Source organism: Accipiter gentilis, chromosome Z, assembly GCF_929443795.1.
Source record: "Accipiter gentilis chromosome Z, bAccGen1.1, whole genome shotgun sequence".
NCBI lineage: Eukaryota > Metazoa > Chordata > Aves > Accipitriformes > Accipitridae > Astur > Astur gentilis.
This window is the reverse complement of record NC_064919.1, coordinates 46,657,960-46,679,286: the sequence shown is the minus strand read 5'-3', so window position 1 is coordinate 46,679,286 and position 21,327 is coordinate 46,657,960. Positions and strand designations below refer to the sequence as shown.

The 21,327-nt window shown below is 43.7% G+C and overlaps 1 protein-coding gene across 1 annotated transcript in view; it reads right to left on the bottom strand.

The window, feature by feature from the left end:
• Positions 1-20,844, bottom strand: part of LOC126036381 (guanine nucleotide-binding protein G(q) subunit alpha-like) — a 139,239-nt gene extending 118,395 nt beyond the window's left edge. The window contains exon 1 of the mRNA XM_049796061.1: positions 19,835-20,844. Coding sequence (XP_049652018.1) covers positions 19,835-19,970 — 136 coding nt within the window. The 5' untranslated portion in view covers positions 19,971-20,844. The remainder of the gene's footprint in view (positions 1-19,834) is intronic.
• Between the last annotated feature and the right edge of the window lie 483 nt (positions 20,845-21,327).

Below are 21,327 nucleotides of genomic sequence, written 5' to 3'. Positions count from 1 at the left end.
TAGACCAAATATAACAGCAGCTTCAAACACATCTCACAATAAGGGGTTTTTTGGAACAAATGAACTACTGGAACCACCAAAAATATCAGTACCTGACTGTACGTGATAGAAAAGAATGAAAAGGAACTTCTATAAATAGCCACTTTTTATGGAATTGTAACAAGAATATGTTCCCAAGGTATTTAAATGTAAAGCTTAGTTCAGACATTTAGTGGAGTATTGCATAAGACATGATAATCTTACTACTCCTAGGCAAGCATTTCCAGTCCAACATAAACTAAAACCTGCCTCTTTGGTAGCTTTGGTACCTCAGTCTCTTTTCCATCTCAGTCTATAAACTGCATGAGGTGCTAGAAGGGGAACAGCATCATCCGCAAGAGCAACATCTCCTGCCTCTCTCCTTCCCGCACCTGAAAATTTAGTTTCAGCATAACACTTATCCAAATGAAAAAGCTAGTGTGTGAAGGTAAGATAATGGTCCACAAAGTCCTCAGCTGATGGCAAATTCCTTATCATTTAGAAACAGAACCATGCAGCAGGATCCAAACTGTAATGATTATTTTACATCAGCCTGAATCATCATTTAGTTTGAGAACTGATGGTGAGTGAGGATTCATTAATTGATCCAGGAATAAAGCCTGGTGTAATTTTCAGCATTCTTCTGAAACGTAAGTCATAGAACTATAATTACAATGAGATTACTGTGAAGAGAAGAAGACTCATGATACTTATTGTTAGAGATACCATTAGCTTAAGAATAAGACTAAATACACCTAGGCGACATTTATGTCACAACGTAGAATTGCAATAATCTGCATTATCCCAAAAAATATCTACCTTGCTTGTGGATGGACTTAAGGGCTGCCTGAAATTCAGAACAAGATTACTGTGAAAGCAATAACTTTGGAATTTGCATTATCAATTGGTCAACAAGGTCTTCTGCTTCAAAAATCTTGAGGAGAGAATCATCTTCCCCCTCTGTGAAAAGGCATTCATTAGTAAGGCAACTGAGTCAGAAGAGAGAATGGCAGGAAGGTAAAACATTCATCTGCAACTGCAAACATAAATATAAAAATTCATTTCTAGACTTCCTCATTACAGTCTTCTCAATGAAGGAAACCTGAGATATTGCAAGGAACTACATCACAGAGCAAGATACACTGGAAAACTAGCAAGCTCACTACGCTTGGCTGCAGGAAGAGTGCACACCAAAAGCTCTAAGCTTTCTCCACTTCTATTCCATAACATGGAAGGGGTTTTGTCTGTTTTGTTTCCTAGGGGTTGTTTTGTTGGTTTTTTTCTAAACGTACTTTATTCTGCAGGGGGAGGGTAAGACCAAAAGACATATCTTTGTAGGAAGCAAAGGCCTTAGTACATTTAAAGCATTCTACTAAAAGGACAGACAAAAAGATAATCCAGCATTCAAGTGGCTTTTGCCTTCCTTTCATTTATTGGTTTTCACAAAGAAAGAAAAGAAAATAGTATAGCCCCAAACAGCTGATTCAACTAATAGCCATTACTAGAATCATCTAAGGAGAGCCTGGGAAGCAACTTACCATCATTTGCCTTTTCAGGTCAAGACACAAAGTAATTCCACAGGTTGAGGGCTCAGAAGACTACTTAAAACAAAAACAAAAACAAAAAAAACCACAAAACCAAAAAACACCCCACACAGGGTTATAAAAAAGGAAAAAACAGCAAGTCCATTTTTAGAAAATAATAGCAAAGAGCCAAACACAACCAACCACCTGATGGCTCTCACTTGCTGAGGTCCAGCCCTCCTCAAGGATTTCACTTTCTAGTTACCACAGGAGCACTGGGCAGCAGGTTTACATTAAAAGAGAGAGAGCTACTGATGGGCCAAGGTTCCCATTCCAGTGCAGACTAACAAATGTCCCATCCCTCCCAAACTGAACTGCACGACACATTTTTACCATAAGGCCACATCAATACCTTCATTCTTCCCTGTAGGACAGCAAATGCACACAGAGCTAAGGTGTGTGTCACAGCCTCATGCTTCACTCTCCCAGACATCAAAGTCATCACTGGACACCAAGGCAGCAGATGCTTTAAGATACCGGAGATGGGACATTGGAGGCACTGCACCATGCCAGTCAGCCACAGGGTAGAGGCTTACCTTCAAACATTAGCTAGGAGGGGAGTTCCTAAAGAAAGCAATAAAGCAGGGGGAGTAGACTACCTGTTGCTTTGGAAGTGGGTACCTGTGTGCACCTGAGCCTGTGTCCCTCCTTACCAACCCCACAAGTCCTCTAAGAGAAGCCACCAGCCCCTCTAGCAGGCATCTGCTCACTCCAGAGGGAAGTCCTGCCAGCTTTCATCTCTCCCAGGAGCCAAGGCATGAGCCAGCTGCTCTACCACTCCACCAGTTGGCTTGAGCATGGCACGCCTACAGACTAGCACCCTGTATACTTCTTCCTCACTCCCCACCTTTTTCACCTGACCTCACAAGATTAACCTCGCCTAGACAGACCAGCTGTTTTAAAAAGTTATTTGTATGTATTTTAAAATACACACATTTGGTGCACAGTACCTTGTAGAGAGCCATTGGTCTTTTACACCTCTTTCTTTCATGGATGTACACAGTGAGGATTAACCCTCATCTTTGCAAATAATCTCCTGACTTTGCAGCACACTTCTGTTAGTGATGACTGTTGAGAGGGGAGAAGGGAGTTTTTCCTTCTCTTACTATTTTTATCTACAAACAATTTGTTTTGTGCAAAAGGAATTTGCTGGCACTAGACAGAGCATGTCCGAGCACTGGGCAAAACAACTGAATTTGTGACCACACCCAAGTGTCACTTATCAGGTTGTTCTGGTACCGGTCTGGGCTTACATGCACAGTTAGCATCATGCACGTACTTCACACATGGTGCTATGACATTGCCAGGGTGTGCGTACCCAAGTTGGAGAGTTTCAGTCCTGCTGTGTCTACCTGGTTTATAATGATCTGCCAACCCCTGACACCACAACGGCCCTACTTTGCATAATGATGCTGACATCTCTGGGGATACTGACACTGGATCAGGCCTGGAGGCCCCTTAGCCTACAACCAACTGCTTGAAGCTACAGCCTGGCTCAGTCCTGTAGATGTTCAGGGATCAGTTGAAAGACAGCCCGCAGCCCAGGGTTACAAGCTACTCTTCTGTCTTCCTCACCAGACAGACTTAAGCATTAAAGGCAGCTACTCCCCCTCAAGGAGCACGCTGGCATACTGCCACTGGAAGACCTCCGAACTGCAGAACTAAGGTTTTCACTGATTTCCCCTCAGCTACCCAGACACAGTGGCCCAGGAGTGTCTACAAAGATTCTTTATACACCCATACGCAACTGACGAGTGAGTGGCAGCATGGTGAAATGTGAATCCCATGGGATTCCCTCCACACTAATTAAAGGCCTGAGTAAACTGGTGACACAGCTGATCTGTACCTGCAAGATGATGCTACAGCATAATCACTGTGTTTCACAGAATGACAGACTGGTGGTTGAGGTTGGAAGGGACCTCTGGAGGTCAGCTGGTCCAACCCCTGCTCAACCAGGGCCACCTACAGCCAGTTGCCCAGGACCATGTCCAGACGGCTTTTGAGTGTCTCCAAGGAGGGAGAATCCACAACCTCCCTGGGCAACCTGTGCCAGTGCTCAGACACCCTCACAGCGAAAAGCATTTCCTTGTGCTCAGAGGGAACCTCCTTGTGTCTCAGTTTGTGCACATTGCCTCTTGTCACCACTGAAAAGAGCCTGGCTCTGCCCTCTTTGCACACTCCCTTCAGGTATTTATATAAATTGATGAGATCCCTCCCCAAGCCTGTTCTTCTCCAGACTTAATAGTCCCCGCTCTCTTGGCGTTTCCGCGTAGGAGAGGTGTTCAGGTACCTTCATCACCTTAGGCACCTTTTGCTGGACTCTCTCCGAAAGCTCCATGCCTCCCTCTCTTGTACTGGGAAGCCTAACCTCAAACTCACTGCCCATCAGGCAGAATGAGAAGACATCTAAGTACTCTACTAGATGAAGAAACTTTTCTTCCAGGGCATACAAGAACTCAGGCTGCATCTCTGTTGGTGCAGAGTCAAGTCCTGACCATGCTTCAGCTGTGTTAGTGCATGTCTGAAAATTATGCAAAAACCTGCTGGTCTCCACAGTTACACAAGACAACACAGTAGTCCCACGGGCCTCAAATCCTCATCTTGGCAAGAAAGATTAAGTCTGTCTGTGAAAGTTTGAAAGCTAGATGATGATACATGGCAGAAGGTACCATGTAAGCATCCCAGACTCTTCCAACTGCAGTTAAGTCCTGGAACATCCAATTCCTCCTTGATAACAAGTAGCACTCAGGTTCTAAGCATAGACCGGGTCCCTCTGCAGAAGATGCAGAACTCCTTACAGCAGGCTTCTAAAGCCAGTGTTTCTCAAGGTGCAACCCGAAGCTGTTTTCATATTTCACAAAAGTGCTAAGCAGCTGCTGCCAGCATTCACCAAGCATTGACCCTTACACAAAAGCACTGGCATATAGTCATATAGTGCTTATAAGGTGGATGAGCCATGACCACTGTGCATGCAGTACACAGGAGAAGCCTGCAGGTACCCTGAGGCGTAAGCACAAGCAGCTGGGATAGCTATTCCATCAGAAGGCACTCTATTAGGATGCAAGCAAGTCTCTGCAAATAGATCAAGGGGCTTGCTCAACTTTATTTCACAGAAATAAGGAAAACAAAATTGTACATGTGCCTAAAGTACACTCCATGAGACAAATTACTTTGAGTCTTACAAATTATAAATACCTTAACACCCCAGACTTACTATCCTGACACCCAGTTTGAACATTCTTGTTCCATACCAGAAAAAAAACAGACCAACAACTCCTGGACAGGTAAAGAATACACGACAGAGTTTTGTTCTGAGGACTAGTCACTGGATTTCTGTGGAAGATGGAGTTGCAGAGTTTGGACAGTTTTCCTTGTTAGAAAAGGAGGAAAAACATTCAGAGACATCAGAGTATTCTTGCACTACTGAAAGTGAAGAATGGCAGGGGACAGGGGGAAGTGCACTTAACAGAAAAATCAAGATGAGATTAAAGTTAAATGAATAATCAAATTAAATGGAGAAATAAACTGTTTATAGAATCATTCTAGACACCTGGGTGATAAACCCAAAGAACTGCTAATATACAGATGTAGATTTGAAGATAGAGGTATAACTGAAGCAAAGATTTATACAAGTCTAGTGATTAGCTTTTTTTATACTTCAGAATTGACTTGCGGTCAGTGATCTTGAATATTTTTGGTTTAAATTCTAATAGAGAAAAATTGACACAAAAGCTGGTGCTGTGGCAGATGACTAAGTCATAGCTAATGTGCACACAACCGAGCGGAGCTCCTTAAATATTTTAATGAAAAGGGAAGGAGGTATAATTTCCCAGGGCCATGTAACTGATGCTGACCATCTCAAGCAGATTAGCTCTGTATTTCTGCAAGTCTACAAATTGTTATTTCTAAACCAGAAAAGCACCACACAGAAACACTTCTTAATAAAAAAGAACACGTGGCTAAACTACAGTCAAAAGTAACTGCAGGAGCATGTGATTATAACTCTATGGCATTTGCAATGCGTGAACAAAAGAAGTCTTAACACCAGCAGTAGAAGTACATTATAGGTACGTTGTGTTTCATGAGAGCTGACAGAATTACAAGTGTAAATAACTGGATTTCGATTTAAAACAGAACAACTGGAAGTCATTTCAGAACACTGTACGAAATAGCCTAGAGAGCCTCAATTTTACAAAACAGAAATATGAAAAATAATAAAAGCAGCCTGGATAGGAGGGGAGGTAAAATTAGATAATTGGAATAGGTAAGCCAAAAATTTGGGAAATTTCACAAATTGTTAATAGAAAGGGTCAAATGAAGACTTCTAGGGCTCCACATGAGACCTTTCCCCCCCTCCCCGCATCACAAAACATTTAAAACCACCTTGGTCCCTCTCTAAACTGCTGCTGCAGAAGACTTGGTATTTATTAACACAGAAAAACCTAACATAATTTGCACACATTTCTGTTTTGCTTTTAGGGAAACACAGACTACGTTTGCAATGACAATGAAAGAGTTTCCACTATAGCACTCACTGAAGATAAAACAGTACAGAGGATTTACTAAAGTTACAACATCGTCACTCAGCAGGTCCAGACACCCCTTAAAGACTTTTAAAAGGACTGGCTAGGAGGTCATCCTGCCTTGCAACTCTTGAAATATCACACAAAAAAACCCAAAGGATAGGAAAAGGGTGAGGGAAAGAGAATGCATACCAAGAGCTATGTAGTTACAACATTTCAGTTGGTTTGCTGTACAAACTCAGTGGTTTTGAGGAACTAGGCATCTGCTAAGCAACTGATCATACAACACACCAACAGAGTACACATTAAATAACAGTTTAAACACTAAGTATTAAATTACATAGGTGGAAGTCCTCAACAGACACTGTCTTCCAGGCATGATCCCAGTGATACTATGATTGGGGTAAGAAACTTAAGTATCTTCAGCCATGAGATAGAATAAAAACGTAAAATTATTACTGACAGTACTTGTGGGTGACAAAAGCTGTGGACTGCTAAATTATGAAGAGGATATGATGCTGAAAAGTAATTAGAATAACCTGTAAAACGGAAAGAGGCAAAGGCTGTGCATCTGAATACTGTTATATGTAAGCCAGTCAAACAATGAACGAACCCACCCTGAAAAGGAATTATTTACAATAGTATTTTAGTTACAGCACATAGTCATCTAAACATGAATAGTTTTATGTCATGGCTCAGAACACTGTTGCCTTTAACACACCTGTCATGGTTTAACCCCAGCCACCAACTAAGCACCACAAAGCTGTTCACCCACTCCGCTCCTCAACTGGACAGGGGTGAAAACATAACAAAAGGCCTGTGGATCAAGATAAGGACAGAGAGAGATCACTCAACCAAATACCATCACAGGCAAACCAGACTCGACTTGGAGAAAATTAACTTAATTTATTACCAATCAAAGCAGAGTAAGGTAATGAGAAATAAAACCAAATCTTAAAAAACCTTCCCCTCACCCCTCCTGTCTTCCCAGGCACAGCTTCACTCCTGAATTCTCTACCTAACCCCATCAGCAGTACAGGGGGACAGGGAATTGGGGTTGCAGTCAGTTCATCACACGTTATCTCTGTTGCTCCTTCCTCCTCAGGGGCAGGACTCCTCACACTCTTCCCCTGCTCCAGCGTGGGGTCCCTCCCACGGGAGACAGTCCTCCATGAACCTCTCCAACGTGGGTCCTTCCCATGGGCTGCAGTTCTTCATGAACTGCTCCAGCGGGTCCCTTCCATGGGGTGCAGTCCTTCAAACACAGACTGCTCTGGTGTGGGTCCCCCACAGGGTCACAACCTGCTCCAGCATAGGCTCCTCTCTCCACGGTTCCACATGTCCTGCCAGCAGCCTGCTCCTGTGTGGGCTTCCCATGGGGTCACAGCCCCCTTCAGGCATCTGCCTGGTCTGGCATGGGGTTCTCCACGGGCTGCAGGTGGATATCTGCTCCACCGTGGACCAACATGGGCTTGAGGGGGACAGCCTGCCTCACCATGGTCTTCCCCACAGGCTGCAGGGGAATCTCTGCTCCTGCACCTGGAGAATCTCCTCCCCCTCCTTCTTCACTGATCTTGGTGTCTGCAGGGATGTTTCTCTTGCATGTTCTCACTCCTCTCCCCAGCTGCAGTTTCTGTGCCGCAGCAACTTTTTTTTTCCCTTCTTAAAGATGTTATCCCAGAGGTGCTACCACTGTCACTGATGGGTTTGGTCTTGCAGAAGCTTCTGGCATCTTCCCACAGAAGCCACCCCTGTAATCCCCCTGCTACCAAAACCTTGCCACAAAAACCCAATACAACACCTCAACAGAGGTACCCCAACTAGTAGATGAGAAATTTTACTCCTGTACCTGTAATTAAAATTATATATACACATCAGTGTTCAATTCTCATTGCCTATATTTCAGTAATGATGTTGAAGAGGTAGAAAGGAGTTCAGAGACAGCTACACGAATGATTAAAGCATTAGAAAATCCACCCTACAGTTAGAGTTAGGACTGAACTATGAACCATCCAGACTGAGTTACAAACACGGAATATTGGAATATTTTATTTTTGTCTTTGAAGTTGTTAATAAATGTAATGTTCAAGAAGATTAATTAAACCATGAGTAGTGTAGTTATTTTATTTCTTATACTTCATCTAGTGTCAGAAAATAAATACCACAATAAACAAACACGTTATCAGACAGGTTGCTGGCATTTCGTGGAACAGCCATGTATTTTGGTTCAAAAAACACCCAACCACAAAAAAAAACCAACACACAAGCAAGCCTGAGAGCTAGGTAGCACAGTGATATATACAACTAATGTCACTGTACTCAAACTACTAGATTGGTAGGTTGAAATACTGTTTTAAAGAAAACAGATATACTAAATCAACAAATAAACATTTGTCCTGCTTATGGCTCTGTTCTGATCAGTTCTCCTGGAGTTTTGGCTCTGTGTGCATATAAAAAAAACCTTGCAAAGAAATGGGAAGGTATTAGAGAATTGCATGTCACTATGCAGAGGTAACTTGGTATCACGTAAACAAGACATATAAAAGACATAGGCATGGAAGGTGATGGTTTCTCCAGCTATACATTATTCCAGAAAATATTGTCACTCCTTGGAGATACAAACAACTAAAATATAAAGCAAAGGCATTAAAAAGTACTATCACTGTGGGTTTTTTTCCTCTTTTTTAAGCTATTCTAACTTAAGAATGTGCTCCAAAGGCTAGACGAGTCATATATAAAGTAACTTTGCATAATTACCAAGAAAAACCCACCTTATTTTGCGTTTTTGAACACCTAAAGCCATATATCTCTTCCTGCTTTACTGTAAACCAAAAAAGTCTGTAAATCAAAAGATTCAGCCAAAGTATTTTCTGAGAATAACCAAATGAAAACTGCACTAATAAAACTAACATGGTTATAAATATATTAAAAAAAAACCAAAATCAAAAACAAAACAAAAAAACGAAAACAACAGGCACAAGAATGCCATTACCCAGAGAATGCTTGTGTCAGAAATTTCTCCAAGGATAACAACTTAAAGGCATACATGCTAACTTCATTGCTCAATGTCAGAGGTTTGCATTTGTCATTGGGAGTACAGCCACAATTAAGTTATTAGCAAATTCTGTTCATGTTGTTTATCTGGTTTTGGTTCAAAGGCTAAAATCTTTAGAGATTATCATAAGTCTAGTTTTTAAACCTTACCAGAGTAAGTAATTAATAGTAGCATATTACTCTGTTGTACAGCCAAACACAGAACAAAACCACACTGAATCAGAATTCATTATTATCATGTCTTGCAGATAAGACACAAGAATGAATGGAATTAAGTAAATAAACCCCAAGAGAACAAAAATTAGTCTGGACAAAGAATGTTTCTAGATTCCTATGATCACAGATGGTATTAAAAGCCAATCTTAAATGATTACAAGCCAAAAGTAAAATATTACTGATGCTAAAATCAGAATTAGATCAAACATGCTATTAGTCAATTTACTTAAATTCCCCTGAATGAATCTCTTGGGTTGTTTTTTTTTAGAAAATACTCAATTTTACATTTTGGTGAAAACAAATTTACACCTAAATTGTCCATTTTGCCTTTCTATGAAATCAGTTGCTAAACCAGAAGAAGCAGTCATCTAAGCAAAATCCATCTTTTCATGGATCAGAGTAAATGTTTATTATCTCCTTTAGTTCAATGCTGAGATAAAGATAGGGCACGAGGAAACTGAACACAGTACAGAAAATCTCATGCTATTTCTTCTCAACATTCTCTTCTCACCAAGAAAAACAAAAGTATGTTTAGGTGCATTTTTTTGGGGGGGGGGGGGGGGGGGGGGAGGGAAGCATTGCTCCTTTCGGCAATCAGGTTGGGAAGAGGTATAACATCTTTAATTCGAGGAAATTACTTATTACCAAAGCACTGTAATCATACAATCTCAGAATAATTTGGGTTGGAAGGGACCTTCAAAGGTCATCTAGTTCCAACCCCCTGCCACAGGCAGGGACACCTTCCACTAGACCAGGTTGCTCAAAGCCCCATCCAACCTGACCTTAAACACTGCCAGGGATGGGGCATCTACAGCTTCTCTGGGCAACTTGTTCCAGTGCCTCACCACCCTCACAGTAAAAAGTTTCTTCCATGTGTCCAATCTACATCTACCCCCTTTCAGTATAAAACCACTGCCCCTTGTTCTATCACTACAGACCCTGGTAAGAAGTCCCTCTCCACCTTTCTTATACTCACCCTTTGTATATTAAAAGGATGCAACAAGGTCTCCCTGGAGCCTTCTCTTCTCCAGGCTGAAAAACACCAATTGTCTCAGCCTTTCCTCATAGGACAGGTGTTCCACACCTCTGACCATTTTTGTGGCCCTCCTGTCGACCCGCTCAACAGGTCCATGTGTTTCTTGTACTGGGGACCCCAGAGCTGAACACACACAGTACTCCAAGTGGGGTCTCACTAAAGTGGAGTAGATGGGGAGAATCACCTCCCTCAACCTGCTGGCCATGCTTCTTTTGATGCAGCCCAGGATACGGTTGGCTTTCTGGGCTGCAAGCGCACATTGATGGCTTATGTCCATCTTTTCATCCACCACTATCCCCGAGTTCTTCTCCACCGGGCTGCTCTCAATCCCTTCATCCCCCAGTCTGTACTGATACTGGAGACTGCCCTGACCCAGGGGCAATGCACCCAGGACCTTTCACTTGGCCTTGTTCGACTTCACGAGGTTTGTGCAGGCCCACCTCTCTAGGCTGTCAAGGTCCCTCTGGATGGCATCCCTTCCCTCCAGTGTACCAATTGCACCACCCAGCTTGGTGTCATCTGGAAATCTGCTGAGGGTGCAACTCAATCCCACTGTCTTTGTCATAATGAAGATGCTAAACCGTACAATCCCTTTAGGGACACCACTCATTACTGTTTCCACTTGGACACTGAGCCATTGGCCATAACTCTTTGGATGCAGGCATCACGCCAATTCCTTATCCATCAACCCTCTCTCCCTCTCCAATTTAGCAGTAAGAATGTTGTAGGGGACCATATCAAAGGCCTTACAGAAACCTAGATAGATGATACAGCTCTTCCTTTGTCCACTGATGCAGTTACTCCACCGCAGAAGGCCACTAGATTAGTCAGGCACAATTTGCCCTTTGTGAAGCCATGTTGGCTGTGTCTAATCACCTCCCTGTCTTCTGTATGTTTCAAACTATCCTCCAATAGGATCCGTTCCACGATCTTAAGGCTAAGGCTATGTTATAGCCCAAGTTTGGTGTTGCCAAAGATGTTTCCCCATCTTGACAGATTAAAAACAGTTTCATATATCAGAAGTGTTTCTCATGAGTGGTTTACACTAAATCCTTTTAGCATGACATGTAACACCTTGCCCCCCCCCCCCCCTTCACTTAAAAGAAGACTTGATGAATTAGGAGAATGGTAATGAGATAAAGGGACTTTGATCTCTAAATCTCTCTTTTAATAATGGGCCAAGTCAGCAGCGTTCAGAAGTCAGTCAGACAGCTGCTTGGTGGCCTGCGCTCTGAGATAAGCTACCAACCTCATCAATTGTTAATGATGACCAGATGCATACATCATAACCACCCCTAATAAAAACTGGCAGCCTCAGGACTGGAGAGATTTAATTGACACAAAGATTGTCACCCTTTTTGAAAAGGTTCCATCAACACATAAACAAGGAAGGAAAGGAGCAAAAGAGAATTAAACCACAGCTATTCAAATATACGTGTAAGACCATGTGTTTTATTCTTTGGGCTTTTTTCCCCAGCACAACCATCCAGTGTCTCAGTTTCCAGGCTATTATTTCCTTTTTACAAACAAACAAAAAAAGAAATAGAAATTAGGAGTATTCTGAGAATCATCATTTTCTCTCCTGAAAGATCAACTGAGTTAAAGAAAATTATGCTCATAACAAAGGGGTATTTTGGGGTTGGTTGTTTTTTGTTGTTGTTTTTTTTTTTTTTTTAAATTATTCCTTTTTGCAAACCACCTTTGAAAGGTTTTCACTATCAACATATGTAAATGTTGATTCAACGCCATCTAGACAACACACTCTGAACAGGCAAACATCAAATCATCCAAGTACCTGGATGCCTGTATAAGAACCTGTTGGAGATACATGAACAGTGCCTTTAGTTTTCAGCATTTAATTTCCATTGCTTTTACTGCTCTGGTCTATGAGATGAAGTGGCACATACAGGGCTCAGTAAATCCAGTATCAGAGTAAAATAAATGTTCCATACTTGATCCTCAGTTTTCAAATCCTGATCAGTTCCTAAAAGCACAAGGAATGATGGCATCTTTGCCAACTTCTATGCATTTGAGTTTTTCTGGCCTTATAAGTTAGCAGTTGCTGCTACAGAAACCTTCTGTTTGACTTTCTGGCTGATTCCATTCACCCAGAAACATGGGCTGGAATAGCTTTCCGTATACTTTTCCAACATTCTCCAACATGAGCAAGATAATTAACATTAACAATGAAGACTTAAGAGTTAAAAACTCTCCTGTGATGGGCTTATAGAACAAGTAGAGAAAAGCAACTTTCCTTAACTTACAGAAATGTTCTCACTCAGTACAAGGATTCTTGCCAATTATCTAGTTTCTTTTGAGTTTGCAGCTGGTAAAGCAATGAACTAGCCAAGGAACAAGAAGTGATATGCTAGCAGCCAGTGAGCATATAGCTCAGGTACAGTGACAGACATAATAACAAGACTAGGCAGTAATGTATATTCTGTGCCATAAGAGCGAATACTGTGAAATCTAAAATATTTTTTCCTAATGGAGAGCTTCAAAACATACCTAAGGTGTTCATTACATAGGACCTCAGTTTATAAAACTATGATCAAGAAAGGGATTTCTTTTGGTTGATTTCATAGCTATATCATAACTAAACAAGTAATTTCTAACATCTTGATTCCTGTTTACTGAAAGAATCTCTAACAGGTTCGGTTTCCATCACATCCAATTACACCAAATTCCGACAGAATAGTAAATCTGAGCTCCTACCTTGGATTTAACTTGAAGGTGGCTAACCCCATCTGGAAACAACCCCTTCTGATCCATGTTTGCTGATATCTACTAAGATTAGAGCTGCATTTTCAGTTATTTTCAAAAAAGTTAAGGACCTATCTGCATTATCTCTTCAGAGAAGAATATGGGGGGGGGGGGGGAACCCAAACATATTTCAAATGTTGACTACCCTTTCCACAATTTCCCTTGAGCAAAAACAAATCCTCCTTCAACTGACATTTGATAGCTGGGGCTGAGTCCCAAAGCATTTTGACAAGAACCACTGTGGTGGCATTCTCCTAGATAAAAAACAAAAGGCACAGATAATCAGCAAGGACAGGACCTTCAGAAGACATTTAGTCCATCTATTTGCTCCAGGACAAAACCAGACCCAGACCCTACACAAAATTGTCTAGTGTCCTTCTTAACAGATGCTTCTTTCACACACAGAGCAGGTCAACCTAACTTGCAAACAACATAGCTCCAAGATGAAGGTGTCAATACACAGCTCAGCTGTGCTGAGGCAACAGTGATACGCCTCAATCTTTTTTCAATTTACTGAATCACTAGGGGCTTCCACTTTCAGAAACTTTCTGATGTTCTGTTGCTTTATTCAAGCTATGTACATGTTGCACACCACCTCCTCTTCAGACAACGACGAGCTGAACCACCACAGTGGGGCTTGCCTAAATCACACCATTCATATCAGTAGTTTGCTGGATGATTCTGCCTGAACGCATCAACAAAGGAGGAATCTTGTTTGGTGGGGTTTATTTTTGTTTCTGGAATAGCCACACCACCTTCTCAAATGCAGAATGAAATCAACAGCAGCACTTTTCTGTTAGCAATTGCATCTGCACAGGGGTTCTGGGATAAAACTGTACAGTACAGTTAAACACTAAACATAGTGCGCAAATTGTTTAATTATTCCACGCCATTTGCCCTTCGAAAACCCACAAACCTGTAGACAATCACTATTCAGTTTAGTCTCTGTATCAACATTACTGATTGGCAGAACAATGTGATTTCAGAACATTTAAGATTTAATCTTTAATTTAGCTTGAAAAAACATTTGTGCTGTTCCTGGAACTCTCCCAGTAACTTTCTAAACTTTTAACTTCTAAAACTGTGGTGTCTCTCAAGACTTGTGCCCTCCAGTGTTAATGCATCTAACTTCTTTACACAGAGTTAACAATACTTGAAGCCTGCTGCATGTCTCCTTCTCTGATGCTAAGAGCACCGCATCTATTGCTTCCTAGTATTTCCTATGTTCCAGTTCTTACTTGGCTTTGTACTGCTTTCCTGCTCTGTGTTCTTGCCAGTCAGAGGTTTTATAATTAAAGTAAATAAAAGGTGAATGCTGAAAAACTTCCATAATTTTATTAATAACAGCTGTTCTTACATAGTAGTATTTGAGTGCAAGAACAGACTCTTCCCAAGTCTTACACCATTCAGCAGGGCAAGAAAAAATGCTCGGTGTTTACAGCATTCTATTACTGCAACAAAGCTAATTACCATTAATCACACATCTACCTTATAACATTATTTCACACCTTCCTGGGATTAATTTTGCAGAGATTGTCATATTATTTCAAAAGAAATGCTTTCCCCTATGAAACTGCCACTGCCATTATACACCAACAAAAATAATTTGAAGCAGCTAAAAAAAGCAGAATTATTTCTTAATTTTGCAGCATACACTCAAATGTCCATTTTAAAGAGATTCTTCTGCTCAGCATATACTTTTCCCTCCTGCACTAATTCAAAATTGTTGATGTCAAATACAAATGTGGGGTCACTTGGATCTTTGGCACATGAATAAACTTAAATTAGTCAGAATTCTTTGACTATTCAGGCCCTCAGCTAGCTCCTATTAATTCCAGTGGGTTTGGATCACTCCTAAAGAAGTAAAACCAAAACAGCAACAAACCCTTTTAAATGGCTACAAACAAAATATCCCTTTGTGATGCACTAAAATAAACAAATATATTCTTAAATACATTCTAAATATATGTTCTTCATACGATATCACACTGACAGCCAGATGATGATTTGTGTTTTCTTAAAAACAAAAAAACAAAACACCAAACACAAAACCAACCCCAAAAGGTATTTTTGTATATGGACATATATACCTATATAAGAATACATCAAGCTGTTTTGCATCCAGAATGAAATTATATTTCCTTAGAAACAGCTTCTACTAAATATGAAATATTTACCAGTCTAGTCACAACACGTACCAAGATGTACATTAACTATTTGTTCATTTTACAGTTCTAAATATGTACTGTGGTAACTACCTAAAATTATTTTAAAGTGTTGAGTGTGAGTAGGACAGACCAATACAAATACAAGTTACAGGAAAAATAAGGAAGCTTGCTTGTTTCTCTAACTAAAAAAAGAGTTATATAAGACCAGTGTACTCCACTGTTGGCTGAATGGACCCACTTCCTCTTCAACTTACCTACAGAAAGTCTAAGTCTTTGCTAATCTACCAAGTTCTGCATGTAAATCTTTAATTTGGCTGACACAGGTATAATAAAACAAACGTATATATATCCTGCATGCTTGCTGGATATTCACCTTATGTTCAAAAGCATCTTTCCACATATGACTGGGTTGCCATTCATGCTAATTCAAATGGCTTATCTTCAACTTCTTTCCTTTGGTAACTCATAGAGAAAAATGGACACTCACATTGTGCAACTCTCTTCACTGACACATCTGCTATCTCAAACACAAGAAACACCTAGCCCTTAAAAACCCATGTTCTGCACATGACAATACCAGCAAGTATGCCACAAAATAGCAAACGCTGTCACACACCTCCAGTGCTTTATTTGACCAAGGTTTATAGATAATGTAGGCATAGCCAGCCAGCTAGCACGATACTGCCAGATTATTTTCTTAGATGGTCAAGGCATTTCCCACTGAGGAAATAGTGTCTAATATAAATATCTAGAGTGTGCAGGCAGAGTATGTCCAGGATTGAAGGTTTGTGGCTACAATCTATCACACAGACCCAAATGCTGCTTTCTGAGAGAGACCATACAAAATTTCCATGGACAACAGACAAAATGATATACAGAAGAACTAGAGCACATGGCTCTTTCTACTTAACACTAAATATGTACGTACATGCTTTAAATACAGGCATGAGGAGTACTGTACATTTTGTTTGGCATATACCAATATAAAACATAAAAACACCTCTTTTTTTCCAATTATAAAAACAATGTAAGTGTCTTTACAGCTAACGGCAAACAATGGATGAATATTAACAACTGTAAGCTCTGGAGAACAATCATAGGGTTCTCAAAGTGTTCAGCAGTAATGAAATCCAGAAGAATTTGGAAAATACACGACATTAAAACCAAATTCAGTGGAAGACTGAATTTGTTCCAAAGTGCCTTAAAACATTACAGCCAAGCTGTGCTAGCCAAACTACTACCATGTAATATGCTTCAGTGTGTATTTCTGAATTCTGGCTTTTCAGAATTACAACAGAAAAAAATACTTTGTCCTGTTCTAATTTGTCCCCAAAATTAAGCAATTATGTACAATAAAGTACCTAAAAGCAGTATTTTAATGTTTAATCACAGATAGTTTATTTTTAAACTAATATTAATTAAAAATAATCTTACCACGCAGTAAAAGTTTCCCATAAATTACTTAGTATTTTAAATTCTTTGATCCCATGAAAAGTAAAAAGATATCATTATTAGTACACTAAGAGGGCATACCAAGCACAGCGTGTGTGTCACACAGTAACAGGAGCAAATTACCCCACTTCGCAAGGAAGTACTGTATCTTTCAGAAGACAAGGGGGAAAAAAACTTCTCTTCTGATCCAAAAATGTGATTTATTTTTTTTTCCCTTATATTTGCTACATACATGCATTTGTATGTCTGTCTTATTTTTAAACAAATTTAAGAAAAGAATCTGGCACAGATACGCTTATTTGTGCCTTAAAATCTTCTGAGTCAGTAGTACCTTTCACTTTGCGCTGGCAACAAGTCTGGAGAACATGCACAGTCAATTAATGTGGCTCAGCTTAAACTGTGCTAGTACTCTCCTTATGAGCCAAAAGATATGCCTCAGTCCCATTCTGAAAAGCCTTTAAGCCTCTTAGGCTTTTAAGTCCCACAGTGCTTTACGAAGTGGGACTAAGAAGTTGGCACTTCTGGGGGAAAAAAAAAAAAAAAAAGAAAGAAAAAAACCAAAACAAACACATTTGCCTATGTTTACATAAAATAAAATTAAGCAACACTAGTAATTCAAGGTTTGAGGGGGAAAGACATGTAATGGGACAGTAAAGGTCTATTCACTATTTTAAAGAAAGATGACTTTAACCAATTTCAGGTGGTTTTTGCGCTACCAGCCTCACTGTTTTTGCTGACTATTTTTCTATTCTGAAATGGTTTTGTCTGTCTCATAACCATGTGAATGACCAACACAAATAACACAAACTTAATAACCGAGCAACTGCCTATGCTGGGGAAGCAGTGAGAGTGACTAAAAAAAAAAAAGAAAGTGCTGTCAGATACCTAAAATAAACCCACTAGTAAAAAAAAATTTCCTCAAATTGTTTATACATTGAAACTTGAATCTCTACCCAATCTCATGACTCCAACAGTGGTTGACCATTATACTGCATTTTACAAGATGAGATCCTGAAGTTTTAATCCAAGCAGCTGCACAGGCACATACACTTTCAGTCCAACATATGACAGCGGCTGACAAAGCAAAAGACCAAAAATCTGTGCAGAGTAACAACTTCTGTACTGGTTTCATTACCCCTTTTGATCTCTAGTACATCATGCTTACACCTTCACAAGCGTGTCAGAACTCCTGGTTTGCGCTGATGATGATGAATGCAAAAACCTTTCATACAGGCGCTCGACAGTTTTCCCCAATGCCTTCTACAGGTTGGCTTCTCCCCTCCTCTCTCTCAAGTCACCACATACCATTTGGTCCAAAGCGATGGGACTGTTGGACCCCAATCTACCACCACCCACCTCTATGCTTCACATTACCAGTGGGAGGACCTTGCAAAGCAGTACAAGCTCCGAATTACTGATCGCATAAGAGGATCTCCAAACTCCCTTCTCTGGGTAATATATATTGGTTTCACTCAGTGAATTTCATACATTTTTTTAAAACTTGGGAGAAGCCTCTAGCACTACTGTGAGAAAAATCAGGAAAATACAGAAACAATTTGGACCTGAGTAACAAGTCAAATATGCCAAGTACCTCTCCTGAAGCAAATGTGTATCATTAAGTAAATATCCTTAAACATGCATAAAATTAAACAAAGGCAAGCCATCTATCCCCTATTTTATCTTCTTTGTGAGTCCTGAAACAGTCACAATATGCACTTCCATAAACCAAGATCAGACCAAAAGGAGACAGAACGTTATTACTGGGAGTGCTGCATCTGTCCCCACCATTCCCAACCCAAACACCAGTTAAGGATCCCAACACCTTTCTCCATACCCAGCAGACAAGCTGCAGGAAATAGCATATGCATATAGAAGCACTAAAATGTATTCTGATTTTTTCCTTTCAACTCGCCTTACCTCATGGAAAAGGCAGTTTACTGCACCAGTATAAATCACTACTTTCACATACATGACGGAAGACAAAAATCTTCAGCATAAACATCCAGCATCCACTTGGAACATCCCCGCTCATCCACACACCAGAGAGTGGTGCAGACATATTTCAAGGCCTGCGAGTCCCCGGCAGAAACCGTATGACCCCGGGAACTACACGATATAGTAGAGCACACTGGATACGGCCAGACGTATTTTAATTCAAAAGGCTTATTTTAACACAAGCCAAATTTCTATTAGATAAACATTGCCTCTACATACTTGCGGCTCTAAAACAACAACCTCTGTTTTAATTAAAGAGAAATGACACAATAGATTTTATTTCCTGACCAGTGGGTGGATTCTGAACATATTAAAGATCCCGTCGCCCTCCTGCATACTTCAGGGTACTCCTCAGCTTTGCATCTGCATGTACGGCTGCTTTAGGGTTCCGTTTTCGATCTAAAAACCGGTCTACAATCTGAGCTTAAGCCCCTTATCCCGGTCTACCTCATTAAATAAAAATCACCATAAAAAAATGCAACCCGCGAGCCAAGAACCTTCCCGAGGCTCGCAGAACAATGCAGATATTAAACCCGCCACCATCTCCCCCTGCGAGTCCCTTCGTTAATCCGCTTCCCTGCCATCGGTCTCCCACCCGCACCACCGCCGACATCTGCCCCCCGCCCCGCACCCCCTCACTCACCCGCCATCCCTCCCCCCTCTCCATTTTGGAAGGCCGTCCCCCCTCCACTGCGAGCCCACCCGCAGGCGCCGCAGCCGCTCGCCCCGCCGCCGGCGATGCCCGCGGGCGAGCGCACACGCCCCGCCGCGGCGGGGGCACGGCCTGCGCTTCCCCGCGGCGGAGGCGGCGAGCGCCCGCGCGGAGTCCGGCCGGCCCCGCCGCCGCGGCCCCGCCGCCGGCTGCCTCGGCCCCACCACGTAACCCGCCGGCCGGAGGGAGCCCGGGGCGGCGGCAAGCGGCGGTGCCTGGGCTGCAGCCCCGGCGGCACGCGTGCCGGCGGCGGCCAGGGGCGAGGCGGCCGGGCCGGGCCGAGCCGGGCGGCGGCGGCAGCAGCCCGCACTCACCCAGTAGCAGCAGCTTCAGCTCCCGGCGGGCGTCCCGCTTGTCCCGGCGCAGCTGCCGCTCGATCTCGTCGTTGATCCGCCGGGCTTCCTTGGCTTCCTCACTCAGGCAGCACGCCATGATGGACTCCAGAGTCATTCTTCCTAACTGGTTCAGACACAACCCCCGCTCCCCCTAAAATCGCACGCACACTCACACACACGCACCCCGCCGCCGCCGCCGCACCGGCCCCGGGGGGCACAGGCGCTCTCTGCCCCGGGAGCCGCCGCAGGGCAAGCGCAGGCAGATGCCTCGATGCCACACAGGGGCGAGAAGAAAGAGGCAGGGCCGCTGGCGGCGCGGATCCCCGCTCCGTGCCGCTGACACCCGCCGCTGCCAACTCCTCCTCTCCTCTAAATCATGCACCAAACAACATGGAAACATCCACCGCGGCGGCAGCAGCGCTCCCCAGCCGAGCCGAGCCGAGCCGAGCCGCTCGCCACCGTCGCCCCTCGCCCTGCTGCTCCCCTTCCCTCGCCGCCGCCCGCAGCCAACGCGGTCCCCGAGTGTCCCTGGCGGACGACACCCCCACCGCACTCCGACGCGACCACCCCACCCCCCCCCCCGTGGAAATGCTAATGCCCGCTAATCCCTCCCCCTCCTCCGCACACACATTTCCCTGCCGCTCCCCGTGCCCTGGAGCCGGAGCCCAGCTCCTGCGGAGCGGGCCGGCCCGCCGCTGCCCGGCGACCTTCGGCGCTCGCCCGGCGGGAAGCGCTTCCTCACGGCCGACCCTCCTTCCCGGCGGGGCGGCCGCTCGCCCCTCTGGCGGGGAAAGCCGCTGCCGGAGACCTGCGGAGGCTCGCCCCTGCCCTGCCAGTAAGGGCAAGAGAGCGGGAGAGCGGCGGGGAGCCGCCAGGGAGGAAGAGGAGGCAAATAGGCAGGCAGGGGCCGGGCTCGCCCGGCTTTTCAATGGCTCGGCTCCGCGGGCGTGGCGAGGCAGAAATATGGCGGACCGTCACTCCCGCCGCCTCTCCCGCTCTCCCCCCCGCGCCGCCGTCCGCCGGGGGCGAGCGGCCGGGCGGGCCGCCCCCCCCCCTCCCGCCCCCGCGGGATGCCGCCCCCCGCCCCCCCCCCCCCCCCGACCAGGCCCGGCGCCCCAAGGCCGCCCCCCCCCCCCGCCCTGCGGCGGCGGCGGAGGGCGAGGGGAGGGCAGGGGAGGTGGGGGGAAGAGAGCGGGCGGTTTCTCACACCAAATGGCTGCGAGGAACGCAGCCCGCTCCGGTTCGTCCTGCCGGGCACAGCTTTCCCTAGCGCTAGGCGCCGTGTTTGGTTTCGCTTCCCTTGTTTTTAGTCGGGGGACACACATTTTCATGCCGTGCCCGTCCTGGAAGAGGTGACTTGGGTTGGCAGGGACGGGGGGAAAATGTGACAACTGAGGGGAGGGAAGGGACAGGGAGGGGAGAAGCGCCTTCGCCTCCTTCAGCCGGACTGGAAACGCGAAGCGGGGCACGCG